General features: G+C 45.9%; 2 protein-coding genes across 4 annotated transcripts; one reads left to right on the top strand and one right to left on the bottom strand.

Annotated features, from left to right (window-relative positions):
* Positions 1-385: 385 nt before the first annotated feature.
* Positions 386-12,620, bottom strand: TK2 (thymidine kinase 2). Of its 3 annotated transcripts, none has more exons than XM_054269475.1 (10): positions 12,515-12,620; positions 11,340-11,377; positions 10,557-10,631; positions 9,190-9,243; positions 6,753-6,842; positions 5,357-5,430; positions 2,824-2,912; positions 2,460-2,539; positions 1,219-1,299; positions 386-824 (listed from the first exon to the last, which is right to left on the bottom strand). In XM_054269475.1, exons 1-10 carry the CDS (start codon positions 12,558-12,560, stop codon positions 720-722), a joined length of 732 nt encoding a protein of 243 aa, XP_054125450.1. In that variant the 5' UTR covers positions 12,561-12,620; the 3' UTR covers positions 386-719. The 3 variants fall into 3 exon arrangements, with proteins under 3 accessions (XP_054125450.1, XP_054125449.1, XP_054125451.1); XM_054269474.1 differs by lacking the exon at positions 12,515-12,620 and adding an exon at positions 12,068-12,164; XM_054269476.1 differs by lacking the exon at positions 12,515-12,620 and adding an exon at positions 11,617-11,647.
* CKLF (chemokine like factor) lies at positions 12,293-15,758 on the top strand. Its single transcript, XM_054269477.1, has 4 exons — positions 12,293-12,454; positions 12,538-12,696; positions 13,697-13,792; positions 15,371-15,758. Exons 1-4 carry the CDS (start codon positions 12,293-12,295, stop codon positions 15,473-15,475), a joined length of 522 nt encoding a protein of 173 aa, XP_054125452.1. The 3' UTR covers positions 15,476-15,758.
* The last annotated feature ends 374 nt before the right edge of the window (positions 15,759-16,132 follow it).

Below are 16,132 nucleotides of genomic sequence, written 5' to 3'. Positions count from 1 at the left end.
GGGCCAGGCAGAACCTGCTCCTCCTAAACCCAGACTGGCTGGGGCTGATCTCATGGTGAGCCTGTGGTGATCCCATGGTTGGTTATCCTGTGGTTATCCCATGGTTGGTGATCCTGGGGTGAGCCCGTGGTGAGCTCATGGTTGGTTATCCCGGGGTGATCCCATGGTTGGTTATCCCGGGGTGATCCCATGGTTGGTGATCCCATGGTGATTCCATGGTTGGTGATCCCATCCATGCCCTGTGCTCGCTCTCAGGATGATGTGCTGGGCCCCAGGGCCAGGCTGACAGCTCTGTACCTCCCTCATACACACCCTGGCCCTTTGGTGTTGTTTCAGCCCAATTCACCCCAAGGGGGGCATTAAGAGAAACCTCAGGTGCCCTCCCTCAGAGGGACACTGTAATAAACCATTTATTTCAAATTACAACAACAGGGTTGTCTTTGGGGGGGGAAAGGAAAGTTACTTCTAGGAAGCAGCAGTGAAGTGGGAAATGAGGAAAACAGCCATGTTTTAGCTGAACAGAACTGACACAGTAAAGCTGATGGAAAACCTAAAAACACAAAGGGAACTGATTCACATTCTGTTCCTGATTGGTACCTGATCATTTCAGAGATGTAGTCCACAGCATTCTACAAAGCATAGTGCAAAATCAATATCCATCATATTTAAATATTAAAAATACCAACTCAGACTCCAGTAGATGCTTTCTGATACAACAGTCACAGGCTTCTATAAACAGTGCAGTTAGCTGGGTTCAGTATTTGGTCCCGGTTCTCCTCATACTTCTCTATCATTTTCTGCATGTCCTGGTCAGCTCCAATCACCTTGGAGAGAAGAGGATGGACACTGGCAATAGCTGACACCACAAAACTTGGTTTCTTTTCAGCAGAACAGAGCAGGACTACCAGTAGAGCCAAACTGGGATACTCTAGGGATTTGCCCAAGCTGCTTTGTGCTGGGAATTTGGCATTCCCTGAAAAGCTCCACGGCTGATCCTGCAAGCAATCTGTGAACAGCCCCTCAAACTCCACTGCAGAGATGGCAGATCCCACCTTTTGTTCTACACACCAACAGCTACCATGTTTGTCTGAGGTTGTCCTTCCCCAAAGGTTATCAGACAAGCAGATTTATTTACTTTTACCACTAAACAATGTTGCTAATATTTAGAAAGCACAATGCCCTACATGCCTAATTGGTTATAATAAAAATAATACTCACAAGTACTGGGCAGGAAACTTCAAACAGTGCACGTTTAATGAGCCACTCTTCATAGAGCTCATGAATAGCTTCTAAATATTCCTAGAAAAGAGGCACTGGAATAATACAAATGCCCAGGGATGACACACACATTGCAATCTTTATCCATTGGGGTACATATGAAAGCCTGCAACACATATCTTCCACTAACAAAAACTAAAAAGCATCAGAAGGTTTTTGAGAAAAATTAATTCTAGTACAAAGTTTAACTCCAGGAAGACCTCAAAGACACAGCTTACAGGAGCACAGGGCTCTCAGCTCCTTTAAAGATCAAGCAACCATGATTCTCTCCCACAGGTAAAATGTGCTTCAAGATTTTACAGAAAAAATTTACAACAAAGTAAGGACAAAAAGGGCAAGGCTGCCAAGAATATGTATGGGAGGCACTTTCTGTGTCAGTACATTTCCCTAGAATTCCCAGTTCACTTTCTCATAACTCAATTTCCTCTAAAAGCTCTCCTGCCTGTCATGAACTGCCTTTTTTCTTCATGGAGACCACTTCACATTGCTCATTCATAACTGCTCCCCTCTTCTTCAGCAGAGCTGCAAAATAACACAAGGGCTCTTCAAATCCACTACAGGAGGATTTATTCTCAGCATTTCACATGGCCCAAGATTTAGCTCTTTGCACAGATCTTGAACTGATGATTGCTTCTCCTGAGCCACCCACCCCGGGCCGCATTCACGTCTGGTCAGGCTCCTTCAGAAGCCCTGTGGCACAAGAACTGGCACAGAAATCACTGCTCCACCAGCACAGCTTGTTCTAAAGCAGATTGCCAAGCTCACAGTTTCAAGGAGCTGCTTCTTTCAGCCACTGCAGGGACACTTTTCATGCACAAACATCCTGGAGGCAGCAGACAGCAAAGTGCCCACAGAAACCTCAGCACCTGCAAGGCCACACCTGGGTGCTTCTGTGCCATTTCATGGTACAAAGATAATTGACTTTTACATCCCAGAGAAGATTACCAGTTGATTAATGCTGCACCTAAAGTCAGCTACAGCAGAACACCTGGGAGAGCCAGCGTGCATGACAGATCATTTCTTAAAAATAAATCTAAATTCAGTATTCAGGGTGTAGTTTGCAGTGGAAACAGCTGCACCACATTCTGGCAATATACTCAGGATATAATTTTAGTATTTAGATTGGAATTGTTCTGTTTTCAAAGCTCCTTGTAAGCACATGTATCAGAGGAACTCCTTACCAGAGGAATGACTTTTTCCTCTTCCCTGCATCTTGTCTTTAGCCTCTCATAGCAAACTTCAGGAGATGTCTGCAAATAAACTGCAGGAACAAAAATGTCAATAGTTATGTTCAAGGATCAGCTTTAAAAGCAAGTAAGAAACTCACTTCACAAACTATAGAAGGGAAGGATCCTGGCTACCACCACTGGACCTCCCCTTTGGCACTACCCAACCCATGAACCACCCACATCAGCTGCCTGATGGTGGTCACTTTTATACTGAATAATGTGATTATTTATGACCCAAAAAAACAAGAATCATTTTCTTCTCCCAGAAAGGAAGCCCACCCACAAACACAGCCCTCCAGACCCATCAAGATGTTACCTATCAGATCAACTGAAACATCAGTGTTGTTCTGGATCCAGTCAAACCATTCACTCAGGACAGCATAATCCACCTCTGGCATTTTTCCACTGAACAAACACAAGAGGAGCACATCTGAGCAGCATGCAGAGATCAAAACTCCCATTTTGCTCACCTGACCACAATCCCTCCCCACTGACTCCAACATTTGTGAAAAGAAGCCCATGCAAATTGAAGGCCACATAAACCGTTGTTTATAAAACAGAAAGACCAAATATTTTCCTTTTTTTATAAGTACTCAATGGTATTTATTACTCAGTTCTCTGTGTCAAATCTGTCCCAGGGCATGCCACCAGAAGGGATGGATTTACTGAGCAGCACCAACAATTCCTTACAGAAGCCACAGTAAAAGGCAGCAGAAATATAATGTCCATGTGTCAATAAATTCACTCCCACTGTAAGAAATATTTGTGGAAAGAGTAGTGAAATACTCAATATGCTTAACTCTGAACTCAGAGCACAGAATGTTGGAGACAAAAGTCCCAAAGTTATCTCAGCAACAACAATAAAGTATCAGACAACTCAAGTAAAAGGGAGTTACTGAGGACATGTTAAGAATCACATACTGTGTTTCTATTAATGTATCAATTTTCACTTATTACCACATTCCTGAGTGTCAAATATTACTAATTTTACAGTATCCACTCTGCAAAACTGGTGACAATAACACATACTCCATACTCTTTCCTAAACACTTCTGCAATAGAAAAAATGTTAAGAAGATGGAGTTGGGAGGCTCCTGTGCTCTCCAGCTGAATGATTCAGACCAGTTAGGCCATTTTAAATAGGACTGAAAAAAAATATTCCACAGATTTCTAAACCAGTCCCCTGGCAACTTGCTTTGATCACTTGCAAAAGTGAGCAAAAGTAACACAGATATTTCCCTAAGTATGGAAAAAAAGCAAAATCCCTGTTTGTGCCATGTCCCATCTTGATCTGCCAGCCAGAAATGGGGTAACACTGCTCACTGCTGCTCTTCCTGATAATCACAGCAATTCTGGGCAGCAGGGATCCACATCAGCCAAAGTCTATTGTGCTGCTTTTCTCCAGGATAGATGGGGGAAATAGGAAGGCTGAAAGGAACTGGAAATAAGAAAAAGCTCCACTGTTCCTACTCAAAAATACAAACACATCCAAGTCAATCCTGCATTAAATCTACAGACAGCACATCTCTGCTTTCCCTGGGTAATCCTGGGAGGACTCTGGCTCAAGATCCATACAGATACAGGGTATATAAAAGGCACAAAATGGTGTTTACATTTCCAAAGTTTGCTGGCATTTGGCCCCTACCAAATCAGGTTTTTACTGCCTCAATCCAGCATGAACAGAGTGAGATTCTATCCTAAGCAGTGATGGACTCAGAGGGACAGTGAGCTGCAGTGCTCACCTACAGCACACCCTGCACACACTCAACACTCACCTAACACAGCCAGACTGACTCCATGCTCAATGTCTCACAAAACAGCTACTTTCATACATTCCTCAATTATTCCTTCTTTTATTTAGAATCCTTTTACACATTATTTTCTTTTGGCTTGCTGTTGGTTCTATCAGCTGCCTTCTAGCTTGCTGTAACAAAACAAAGCAAATACCTTTTTTCAGCATTTAAAAAGTGCAAAACATCTTAGATGCCCTTAAAATTGTTCTTATTAACTTACAGCGTTGTCACAAAGAGATTTAGCCTCAGAGCAACTAAATCTTTAGGAAAAAAAGCACTTTGTCTACAATGAAAAAAGAAGCCAACTAAAAATGAGGATATCCCAGGCTGCTTGCACTGTGTGGGATGAATAAGAACTTCCAGTGGCTTTCCCATGGCAGAGAGGTGCTCGTGCAGCGTGGATGACACCTTGTGGCACAAACTGGGGTTTGTTACTGTTCCAGACTCTCAAGGCCACTGAAAAACCGACTAAAACCCATCTGCCACATACACTCCTCGACAGAAATTCAGCACTCCAAACAAACAAACAAAACCCTGATTCCTGCACTATTTCAGTCAGTTTGGGACAGGTGAGTTCCACCTAGGGCAGTTAGGTGTAACTGTTAAAATTGTTCTTTCTTTACTCAAGCCTGCCAAGGCTTGCAGTCTATTTTGTTCCTGTCAATCCTGATTCTGAGCAAGAGCACAGGACTTGAGGATGCCAGGCTAGCTAACTCTGCCCAGTTCTCTACCTCCCACACTCTTACTCTTTCTATCTTTGTGGTTTTTTACCTGTCCAGCATGTGTTTGATTCAAGCAAGATTTGGGTATTCAGCTGGAGAGCCAGTAACTTCAATAGGTGAGTGCTAAATGCTCAGGAGCACTGCTGGAAAAGGTTTCCCAGAGTCCTGCAGGAAGTGGGCATACAGCCCATACCAAACACACTGCCACTAAACACAGAGCTGGCAGATTTCACAGGCCCCTTAAATGCACACTACCAAAGGAATTATCATTTGATTAGGTGTCTATTTAAAATAATGAAGCCAAGAAAGTAAAGCAGAAAACCACATGCCATACCTTCGATAGAGGTTTTCCACAAAAATGTGTTTTGCACTGTGAATGGACCTCTCCATCATCCTTATGGGGCAAATCTGCAACACAGAACCTGACTCTGTACATGTTCATGCTTGTTTCTTTTCACACTCACATGGCACATATGAAATACAATTTCCAGATCTTTTGAGAAACAAACTTACCAGGAGGGTGGGAACCACAAAGCAAACAAGGACTCCTGATCTTACTCTGATTTGTTATTCAGTTCAAGGGCAAGTGCTCAGCATTCAGCTGAGCAGTGGAAGGTAACTCAGGTACAAAAAAGCAGCAATCCATTTGGGATCTGCAGGACAATGGGAACTGCTGCTCCACAAAGTGCTGCTCCATCCCAGGCATTGCTGGTCACAGCACACAGCTGACACCAGACACATTCAAGAAAGGAAACAGGACTTTTAAAAGAAGTGACTGCAGCTGACAGAGCCCTCATAGCCAGCCCTGCACGTGTCCCACCAGCACTTCATGTTGGAGCAGGGAGAGATCTGACACTCCTGGGCCTGGCAAATCAGCTCCTCACCCAGGCTTCTGCACATTAACAAAGCAAAAACGGCTCCAGCAAGGCTCAAATGACCAAAAAAGCTCAGAGGGAAATCCTCAGGAATTCTTGAATGAACAACTTCTCCAAGAGAACAGGATTTCTATTATCTTGGAAAAACACCTCTTCCGAAAACCTAATGATTATATGTGCCACTTTCATATTTGGCACTGCCAAAAGTCTGCCCTGACACAAACTCAGAAAACAGAATATAAAAACTATCAGTAAAATAGAACCATGGCATCTAAGACCAGGTGTTGTAATCAGGGAATGGAAGACCGCATAGAATGTAACAAAAGGTGTTTGAAGGAAAAAAGAATGAAGAAATCTTGATAAAAAGGTAGGATGTGAAATTTAATATTAAAAAAAAAAAAAATTACACGAAAGAAAGAATGTCAATCACCTGAAAAAGGAATAGAAAATGGTAGTGGAAGTATTTTGCATAAACAGAAGAAGCAATGGCTAAATTTGTACTAGACAGCATGAAGTAGTACTATGAATTCTAACAAGAGATTACTTGGTGTTTGCCAAAGATTTGAGATAATGAAATTCCAGACAAGTCACTGACATGAAATGAGGAAGAGATTTGTGCAAGCCTAGCCCTGGAGGGTGTGCCCAAAGAGCAGCACCACTTTGGGGAAGCTGTGAGCAGGCAGGAGGCAGAGGTTTTACCCCAGAGCATATCAATGTGCACCTCAGAAACTCCTGCTCACTGCAGGAACAAAGAATGAATGCACACAGCATCCCAGCTCTTGACTACAATGTTAAAGGGATTTAGCACTCATAACCACATCTAATTACTCATAAAATGAAAAGAAGTTTCCTTACCATGGGCCTGGTGTGCTGCTCCAGCATGGTCAGCTGGACATAGGTCTGCAGAGTTATCCCCCACCTTGATGCATCCTGGTACATTAAGCCCTGGGGTCAGAGATGGAAGCAGGACAGATGGACATTTGTTAGGACAAACAGCACAACAGGAAGTTGGGTATTTAGGAAACTTTTCCCTACAACAGCATGGCTCTAAGTGTGCTAAACAGCTGACATCAGGTTTGACCGAAATGAAGTGATAATTTGCTCTCCACAATGGAGGTGCAGAATTACAGCCCTGTCCCTACAGACACTGAGTGTGATAGTAAAAGGTTTTAAAATCATAAAATTCGGGGAATTAGAAAGAAGCTAGACTTAGTGGGGCCCTGGAAAAATGTTAAAAATAGACTCTGAAAATGTTAGGCTTTGTGTTTGCCAGATCATGTGAAATTGCACCTGCGTAAGCAGTATATGATAAATGGTACAAGTGCTAGATGTGATGATTGCTTAGTAATTAAATATAATTATTGTTTAATTGTAAGAAGAATCATGAGAAACTATGTTAGAAGTTTGAGGGGGACCACAAGGAGCCCATGCTTGGATGAAATCTATGTATACAATAGAACAATATAAGTTTAATAATTAACATGAAAGTCATATAAAGATAGAATATCAAAACATGTTCATCCCGAATGCATGTTGGTGTCAGATTTAGGTTTGTACCCCTGACACCCAGAGCTCTTAAATAAAAGCACCTGCATACAATCATTCTCATGATTATGTGTTTCTGAACGCTAACAAGTGGGAGGCTGGCTGATCTCAGCAGGAATTAGTTACTCTGCACATGGAACAGTCAGAACCAACTAATGGAAAAATCCCACCGACCACACCATTTTTGTGCCCTGACAGACCCTCAGTGCATCCAGACATCATACAGGGTTCTAAGTATGGTCTGGGCCTCAGCAAAGGTGTCCTTTAACACAGGACACATCCTCACAGCAGCTCTCAGGTAGCTGTTCCACTTTCTGATTGCTGCAATTCCACACTCACATAGAACTTAAAGCAACCATCTCTCCTGCACAGCAGAGAAAAGATCTCACTCAAAATAAAACATCATTCAGTGTCTTTTGGCTGAGGTGACAAGTTTTAAGACAGCAGCAAAGCTTCAGCCCACAGGTCCGACCTTCTGCTTTGCTCCCTGCCAAGATCAGACTTTCCCTCTGCTCCAAGGCTGCTGTGGTGTCATGCAACACATGCCCCAGCCCTTTACTAACAATCAGAAAGGCATCAGCAACTCCTAGGAGGGACAATTTACTGTTAAATAACACTGATGGTATTTAACACATGTCAGGGCAAGCATGGCTTGGGCTGTGTCCACAGTGCAGACTGCAGAGCACAGACCCTGCTCAGCCACCCTGGGGTTCCTGCAGAGGGGCTGAGCCCAGCACAGGGCTCACAGCAGGGACCATCCCAGCATCCCAGTGTGCAGCTGGGAGCCAGGGACAGCCTGGGGGAGCAGCTCCAAGAAGCCTCAGCCACCCAAAGGACAATGGAAGCCCTCAACTCCTCACTGGGCTGAACCTTCCTTACCTGCAGCAGCCACAGGATCACAGATTCATGCAGGGTTAAAGAGCTGGAATGGACCTTAAGTCCCACCCAGTGCCAGCCCTGCCATGGCAGGGACACCTTCCACTGTCCCAGGCTGCTCCAGCCCCAGTGTCCAGCCTGGCCTTGGGCACTGCCAGGGATCCAGGGGCAGCCCCAGCTGCTCTGGGCACCCTGTGCCAGGCCCTGCCCACTCTCAGAGGAAAGAGTTCCTTCCATACATCCAACCTAAACTACCTCTCTCTCAATCTGTCCCCTTTCCCCCTGTCCTGTCCCTGCAGTTCCTGAGGAATTGTCCCTCTCTGGGCTCCCCTCAGAGCCTGGAAGGAGCTGTGAGCTCTCCACACAACCTTCTCCTGTCCAGGCTGAGCAGCCCCAGCTCTCCCAGCCTGGCTCCACAGTGCCCTCAGCCCCTCCATGGCCTCCTCTGGACTCTCTCCAACAGTTCCATGTCCTTTTTATGCTGGGGGCTCCAGAACTGTTCACAGATCTCCAGTCAAACAACATTAACTGACAGATCCACCTCTCACCTCACCTTCTTTGAAACAGGCACAACAAAAAAGCACACTTAGAAACAACTGCCACACTCAGGGCTTACCCTCCTGGGAATTGCTTTAACTCACCCCACTGGACACCCAGTCCTTGCCAAAATCACATTTTATATGCAGAGCTTCTATGACATGCATGTCTTAACCACAGTAGAAGCTCTTTTGCTTTGTGGAGCTTTAGTTTTTGCTGTGTGAGATTTGGATCACACCTTTTGTAGCAGTTTTGCTGGCTGATAAAAAGCCATCACACAAGTCTTGCTAAAAGAGCAGCCACTGTAACTGCAGGAATCATTTCTGCCACTTACCAGGATATTATGACCTCGAACATTCCTCCACTTGGCCAAGGGTTCCTTCAAAACCTGGTTTAAAATAATTACTCCATGTTAAATACATCTTAGATTCAAAATACTTAATGTGACCCTACAAGTGACCAACTATTCTTCAGGAATACTTGTGCAGTAAATCAGAGCATTCAGGACTTGTACAGGAAAGCTCATGACACTTAAAAAACCAGCACTGAATTCTGTAACACAGAAGGTAATAACGAACACTGCTAAAAATAGAGACATGTCAATACCCAGTGTCTTCTGAGCATTTTTAAACACCTCCTAAGCCTGGAGAGAAACTTTTTTTGAGTCAAAATCAGCACCACATAAGGGAAAGAGCAGCTTAGCAGAGTGCTTAGCATTTCAATGACAAGTCCATCCCCTCACAAATTAACTTCTCAGAAAGTAACACTTGTCAGCAAAGGAAGAGGATCAGACTGCTACCACATTCATTTTCATTTTATTTTTGTGTTCTAACAAACAAAATGTATTCAAATCTTTTACAAAATGAATCAGAAAAGCTTCTACCCTGAATAGGTAAAATCACAAGAGACCTGCCTGGTTCAAACAGAGTCTAAATCTACAATAATACTGTAGAGTCAGGCCTAGGAGTATCTCATCAGCCTAGGAGCTGAAGTAGCTACTTTAAAATGCTGCACTGTATGCAAATTAAAGTCTGTTATCCTTTGGATTAATAGTTAATTACTTCATAAGGACAATTTCTGTTAAACTACCAAATAACATCTGGCAACCCAGCATTTCTATGAGGACTCAAATTTATTGGCAATGTGTTGCCAGGTCTGTTGGGGAAAGCATTAATGTCTGTTGTACAAGAACAATTGTTCACTAAGGTTTGACCTTGGTTTTGTTTAAAATGCAACAAGCCTGCCCTTCCCCTAACCTGGTTCTAAGCAACATGAAATCAAATACCAGATCACTCTAAGAAATCTCCTGAAATAGTTCTAACAGATTTTCCTTCTATTAAAAAAACCATCTATTTAATGGGATCTCTGTTACAAGGTATTTTTACATAATAATTCTTTACTTTGCTTTGACCAGACCCATCTAAGATTTCAGTGACATGAAATGGCAAACAGGCATGTCCAAACATGCCCATGCTCTGTGGGCTGCTGTCACTTTATGAAGGCACAAACACTGATTCACAGCTTTTTCTGGTATTTTGGCATCCAGTACATACCACATGTGATCTACATTTCTCTGCTGCAATGTGAGTGTAAAAAGTTGGGGTGGTGCCCCTGCTGCTCCCTCCTCTGACACCCAAGGACACATTGGATCCAAGACAAGCTCAGTGAGGGAATAAGGACAAAGAAATGTGCATCCAGTACCTCAATGCTGGTAGTCTGTGCAAAATAATCCAGGCATGTTGTTTTTCCACTGGCAATGTTGCCCTCGATACAGATCTGGTGAGAAGCAGAGAGACTTTGAGCCCCACGCTGTGGCAGAGCAGTGACAGTGTGTCAGGAATGCCCCCTGCCCTTCCAGCATGCCATGCTGGGGACAGATTGTTCCATGGGATCTCTCTGGATGCTGTGACTCCCCCACAACACCACTTTTTCCCTCCCTGCTGCCCCCACAGCCAGCCCTGTCCTGCTCCCAGCTTTCCTCCCCTTCCAGGACCCCAGGGACTCCTGAGGGTCACTTGCTGTCCCACTCTGCCACAACCCACCTCAGAGCCTGACTCCCAACTCAAAAAAGTGCCAGCTGTCATAATAACCTCAGCATCCATTATATACATAGCTTAAACCTTAAGAGGGATCACGTTTTTATTTTCAGAGACCTAAACAACTAAAATAAACTCAGAGAATTTTTTTCAACTGTCTTAAAATAATTTATAGCCCAAGGGGGTTATATAAGGCAATGGCAAGGCTGCACATGCAGGAGTGAACCCACACTGCCACCTGTCCTGACACAAGCCCTCCCAGTTTTTGCACAGATCTCCCACAATTTTACACAATTTTCAGCGTAGCCTTGCACAGAGTATGAGCCAGTGACAGACACACAGCTACGGCCTACGGCTGCCATTACACACAAACTCAAATTACAATGGAATTACACTGAAAGAGGCTGCACTTTTCACTTTGTTTTCTGAACAAAATGCAAATACTTACAATTCTCTTCCTAGGATCTTTTTTTATCAGATGCTTATCTAGAATGGAAATAAACAACAGTTTATTTAACAACAGTTAAATCAAAGCAATTTTCATAACTTATATGAATCAGTTATACTGATTCTCTTAATGTGAGACCCTCCAGGCCAGTTTTAGGTAATTAATTATTGGGTCATGTAACAGAGACATTGTGGCACCGACTGACACAGATTTAGCTAAAGTTCTGCACTGTCCCTGACACTGCCAAGAGTCCAATGGGGAGTGCTCACACTTTCACCAGATTTTGACTGCATCTGCTGCTCCTCAGTGGGTCTGCACAGGGGAAAAATAAGCTGGAAAAATAAGTCTTGAAAAAACCAGCTGGAGCAGCACCCATTGGCCTCACAGGATTACAGAGCAGCTCCCAAACAAGCACCTTACACCTCAAAACAGCGGTAAAAATCTGTCCCAGCCAAGCTGAGCTTACAGAGCCTTCACCCAGCCAAGCAGGGCAGGAAGGCAGGGACGGACTGGGCGCTCAGAGCTCCAGTCTGGCCCGCTCCTGCTGCCCCAAAGCCGCTCCAGAGTCCGACCCCTCTCCTGCTCCCCCGGAGCCGCTCCCGGCTCTGACCCCGCTCCCGCTCCCCCGGAGCGGCTCCAGCGCATCCCGAGGGCTCGCACGGAGCCGCAGCCGGGCCCAGGGGCAGCCGCCCGGCCCAGCCCGTGCCGCGGTTCCGCCCCGCACTTACGGTGGGCAGCGGCGCGGGGCCCGCCCGCTGAGGGGCCGGGGACGGCAGTGCCCGCGCCCCGCCGGCCCCACGCCCAGGCCGCGCCCCGCCGCCACATTGCCCATCCCCGCTGCCGCCCGGCCCGCGCCGCACCGGCCCAGCTCCGGCCCGCCCCGGCCCTTCCGCCGCTAGGCCATCACTTCCTCCGCCCCGGCGCTCTGAGGCGGGGCTGCTCCAGCGCCGGCGATGGCCCCGGCATCACCTGCGGGCTCGGCGCCGGGATCTCCCCGGCTCCCGCCGTCGCGGAGTCCCGGTGCCGCGGCGCGCCGCCCGCCCGCCACAGGGCGGACGGTGGTGGACCGGGCCTTCCCCCGCACGCCGCGGGGCGCGCTGAAGATCTCCCGCACGGTACGGCCGGGGGCGGCCCGGGGCCGGCGGGCAGGGCCTGAGACAAGGGCCGGCGCTGACCTCCGTCCCCTCCTGTCCCGCAGCTGGTGGCGCTGGCCGCCTTCATCTGCTTCGCGGTTTCGGGCGCGCACGGGGCCTACACGGCGCTGGCCGGCATGGAGACGGTGATCACCCTGCTGTTCCTGCTGCTCTACCTGTTCAGGGTCGACGCGCGGATGCGCTTCCTCCTCTGGCCGCTGGCTGTGAGTACCCGTGGGCTGTGAGTACTGATGGCTGTGAGTACCTGTGGAGTGTGAGTACCTGTGGGGTGTGAGTACCCGTGGGGTGTGAGTACCCGTGGGGTGTGAGTACCCGTGGGCTGTGAGTACCTGTGGGCTGTGAGTACTGATGCCTGTGAGTAGCCGTGTGCCCGGCCGTGAGTATTGATGGACGCTGGGTACCGATGTCCCCTGGCCGTGAGTACCAATGTCTCATAACTGTGGGTTCTACTGTCCCCTGGCTGTGGCTATGGCTGTCCCCAATGTCCCCTGGCTGTGGGTCCTGCTGTCCCCTGGCTGTGGTCCTGCTGTCCCTTGGCTGTGGGTCCTGCTGTCCCCAGTGTCCCTTGGCTGTGGGTCCTGCTGTCCCCTGGCTGTGGGTCCTGCTGTCCCCTGGCTGCTGTGGCCAATGGCTGTGAGCACCAGCAGGGCTGTGACCTGGAGGGATCACCTGTCCCAAGGGACGTGCTCAGCAGCTCAGTGATTGTTTCTGTCCAGGTAAGGCAAGCCCCAGTGTGCTGTGGAGGCTGAGGCAGGTTCTCCTAACAGAGTGTTCTGTTCCATCAGTTCCTGGACACTGCTGGATCCGATAACAGCCCCTCCTGGCACAGGCACTGTTTGCCTCGTTGTGTAACCCCTTCACATCACAAATTAGTCACACACTTCCACTCAAATGCTAACAAGGTCTCCTCTTACCTCCCTTTTGTACGTGTATTTGCTGCTTCAGTCTCTCACATGTAGCCAAGTTGCAAAAATTTGATGCAAAATCAACAGAAGAAAGGTAAAACAAGGAACTTTTACTCTAAACACTCTTTTTGTGATCAAACCACTGGGTGTCAGTGTCCTCTCACACAGATATTGCTGTAGCTCTGTCTTCATGGCAGTCCAGCTGCTTTTAACCATCCCTTCTGTGCTGGGAGCTCTCCACACTCTCCTTCAGGCCTGTATTTCAGAATAAATATTTTGCTTCCACTGGCTGTTTCAGGATATTTTCAACTCGGTGATTGCAGCGTTGTTCCTCCTCGTTGTGGCCTTGTTTGCAATAATAATCAAGACCAACAAGGGAACATTGGCTGGAGGAGTAAGTAGGAGCATTGTTAATGAATTTCAGTTCTTAGAGTGCAGTGATTTGAACCTCTTAGTACACTCACATTGTGGTAGGACCATACAAACAACTGTCTTGGAACAACACTCAGCAGTAGCAAACAAGTTACATCCAGTGTGTCTCATTAAAAGAAATAATCCTCACATCACTAGTAATCTAAAGATGTTACAAGACTTAGGAATTACTGCAGAGAAGTACTGAAACACTGAAAATTTCTAGAGTTTTTAAGTAACCTACATTTGCTACCATAGCTTGAAATCCTGGGTGGCAGAATCCCTAGCTCTTTTAGGACTACCCAGTTGGGTTACTACATGAGAAATGCCAACTGTCCTAAAAAGAGTTTAAACTTTTTAATAGACACACTGGTACCTCCCTCCTAGCACGTACATTGTTTTTTCTGACACAAACTGAGGAATTATGTCAGTTAAAAATGGGTTTTGTTCATACTATGATTGTAAGAATTTTGTGTTCTTAAGATGAAATCAGTTGAATAGTTTGAGTAACTGGTATTTTTAATTCAAATGTCAATTTATGTAATTAACCTTAGTAAACAATAAGGAGAGAAAGAAAACCCCTCAGTTTTGAAAGTCTCTAGAAGTACAAGATAAGCTGAAATGTGGCAAGCAACCAAAAGAAGCCTAAAAGCTGCCACAGAGCTCTTTCAAACTCAGATTAGGAGGTGGTGAGGGGGAAAGCTGATGGCTTCACTGGCAGTGGCATCCTAAGCAAAAAGGAGACTTTCTGATAGAGTGACTGTGCTGGAGTAGAATTTACATTCTCAGTTGTGAAGTCCACAGAAATGAAAGGTGGGAGCAGGAGACTGAGCAGGTAGCTGGGAACACAGGTTTGGGTAGAACCTTTGACATCTTCAGTGCTGGAAGGGACAGAATCACCCCCAGCCTGTTCTGCTGAGGCACAGAGTGCCTTGAGCTGTGCCCTCCCAAGAGCTCTCCTGAAAATAACTGATCAGGTAATGCAGTGCCTGCATTAATAACCCCAGCATGCACGTGGGATGGGGCTGGAGGGCAGGAGCTGAGTGAGTTAACTCAGTGGCTTTCCTGCAAACACATTTTTCCAGTTACCTTCCTGAGGTGGTGTATTTTTTAAATAATTTAGTACATTTTCTTCAATTTGGAATATGTTTCCCATTCAGAGCTTCAGAGGAGAAGAGCATTTTTCTGCTGGGCTTGTTTCTAGGAATACTGACTTTCCCTTGACTTTTCTCAGGGCCAGTCCCATTAATTAAGCAGCCCTTAAAGAGACAGAAGGGCTTTCATTTAGGATAAAAGTATTGTCTGGCATAGTGCAGCATTAGCTTAGCTTTGAGGGAGAGCACCACACTACCTCCAAGGCCTGACACAAACATCAAACAGAGCAGGCTGCAGACAGCTCTCTGAAAGCCTGATGGGATGTAAATGTGGGTGTATTTAATTTATCAGTATCTCAAATCACACACATTTTCAAGGCCAGAAACAAGTATATATTTACTGATGAGTCACTACAGTAAAAGTTCGAGACTGAGTGGGGGAACTAATTTTATGGTAATTCTTATAGGTTTTGGGTCTTATATTGCTTGTTCTCTGCATTGTCGACGCGGTTCTTCTTTGCAAGAAGATTAGACTTGATAGAGGAAGAGGAAGGAGTGCTCCTCCCAAATAAGAATGACATGTTAGTGAAAGAATGAGTTCTCCATTCTGTTTTCCCACTCTCTTTTAAAGAGTTTGTGTTTTCATGTGCTCACTTTTGAATTTCCTGTGCACTGATGTTTCTGCAAGTATCATTCATAAGGTTTTGTACTTTTCCAAATGCAGTTTCAGCATTGCAATTTCACCAGTTAAAACTTTGGAGAAAATTGTCGTGTTTTTCTAAACTTAATTATGTTTTTACCTGTATGAAAATTGTTTTTATGGTTGTCTTCTTTCTCTAATAAAAAGAAAATACAAACGGGCTTAAGTGCATTATTTAATCTTATTTATTTACTAAGTGTAAAAAAGTACATTAGAATAAATGTACCATTTAAAGTAAAGTAAAAATGTAATGACCCAGTAACCATTCTTTGGAAAGATTTTCTTCTGTCATGCAGATTTCATGTTAAGGCGTTCGCCGAGGCATTTGTATCCTGAAATTTCAGCGCTGAGCGGGGTTTGGGCTGTGATCTCCGGCGGTTCCGTGTGTTCGGGGTGGCGGGACCCGAGCGCGCCCGGCTCGCTGCTCTGGGTCCCGCAGCCCAGCTCCATTGTCCCGGGGCTGGGGGCGGGCGCTGGGGCCGCCCCCCACAGCTGGGGATGCTGAAACTTTTTTTTCACGTTTCCGCAG

Source organism: Melozone crissalis, unplaced genomic scaffold (assembly GCF_028551555.1).
Source record: "Melozone crissalis strain CALT ecotype California unplaced genomic scaffold, PUWL_Pcris_2 ptg000007l_1, whole genome shotgun sequence".
NCBI lineage: Eukaryota > Metazoa > Chordata > Aves > Passeriformes > Passerellidae > Melozone > Melozone crissalis.
Note: the sequence above shows the minus strand (reverse complement) of the source record. Positions and strands in the feature narration are given on the sequence as shown.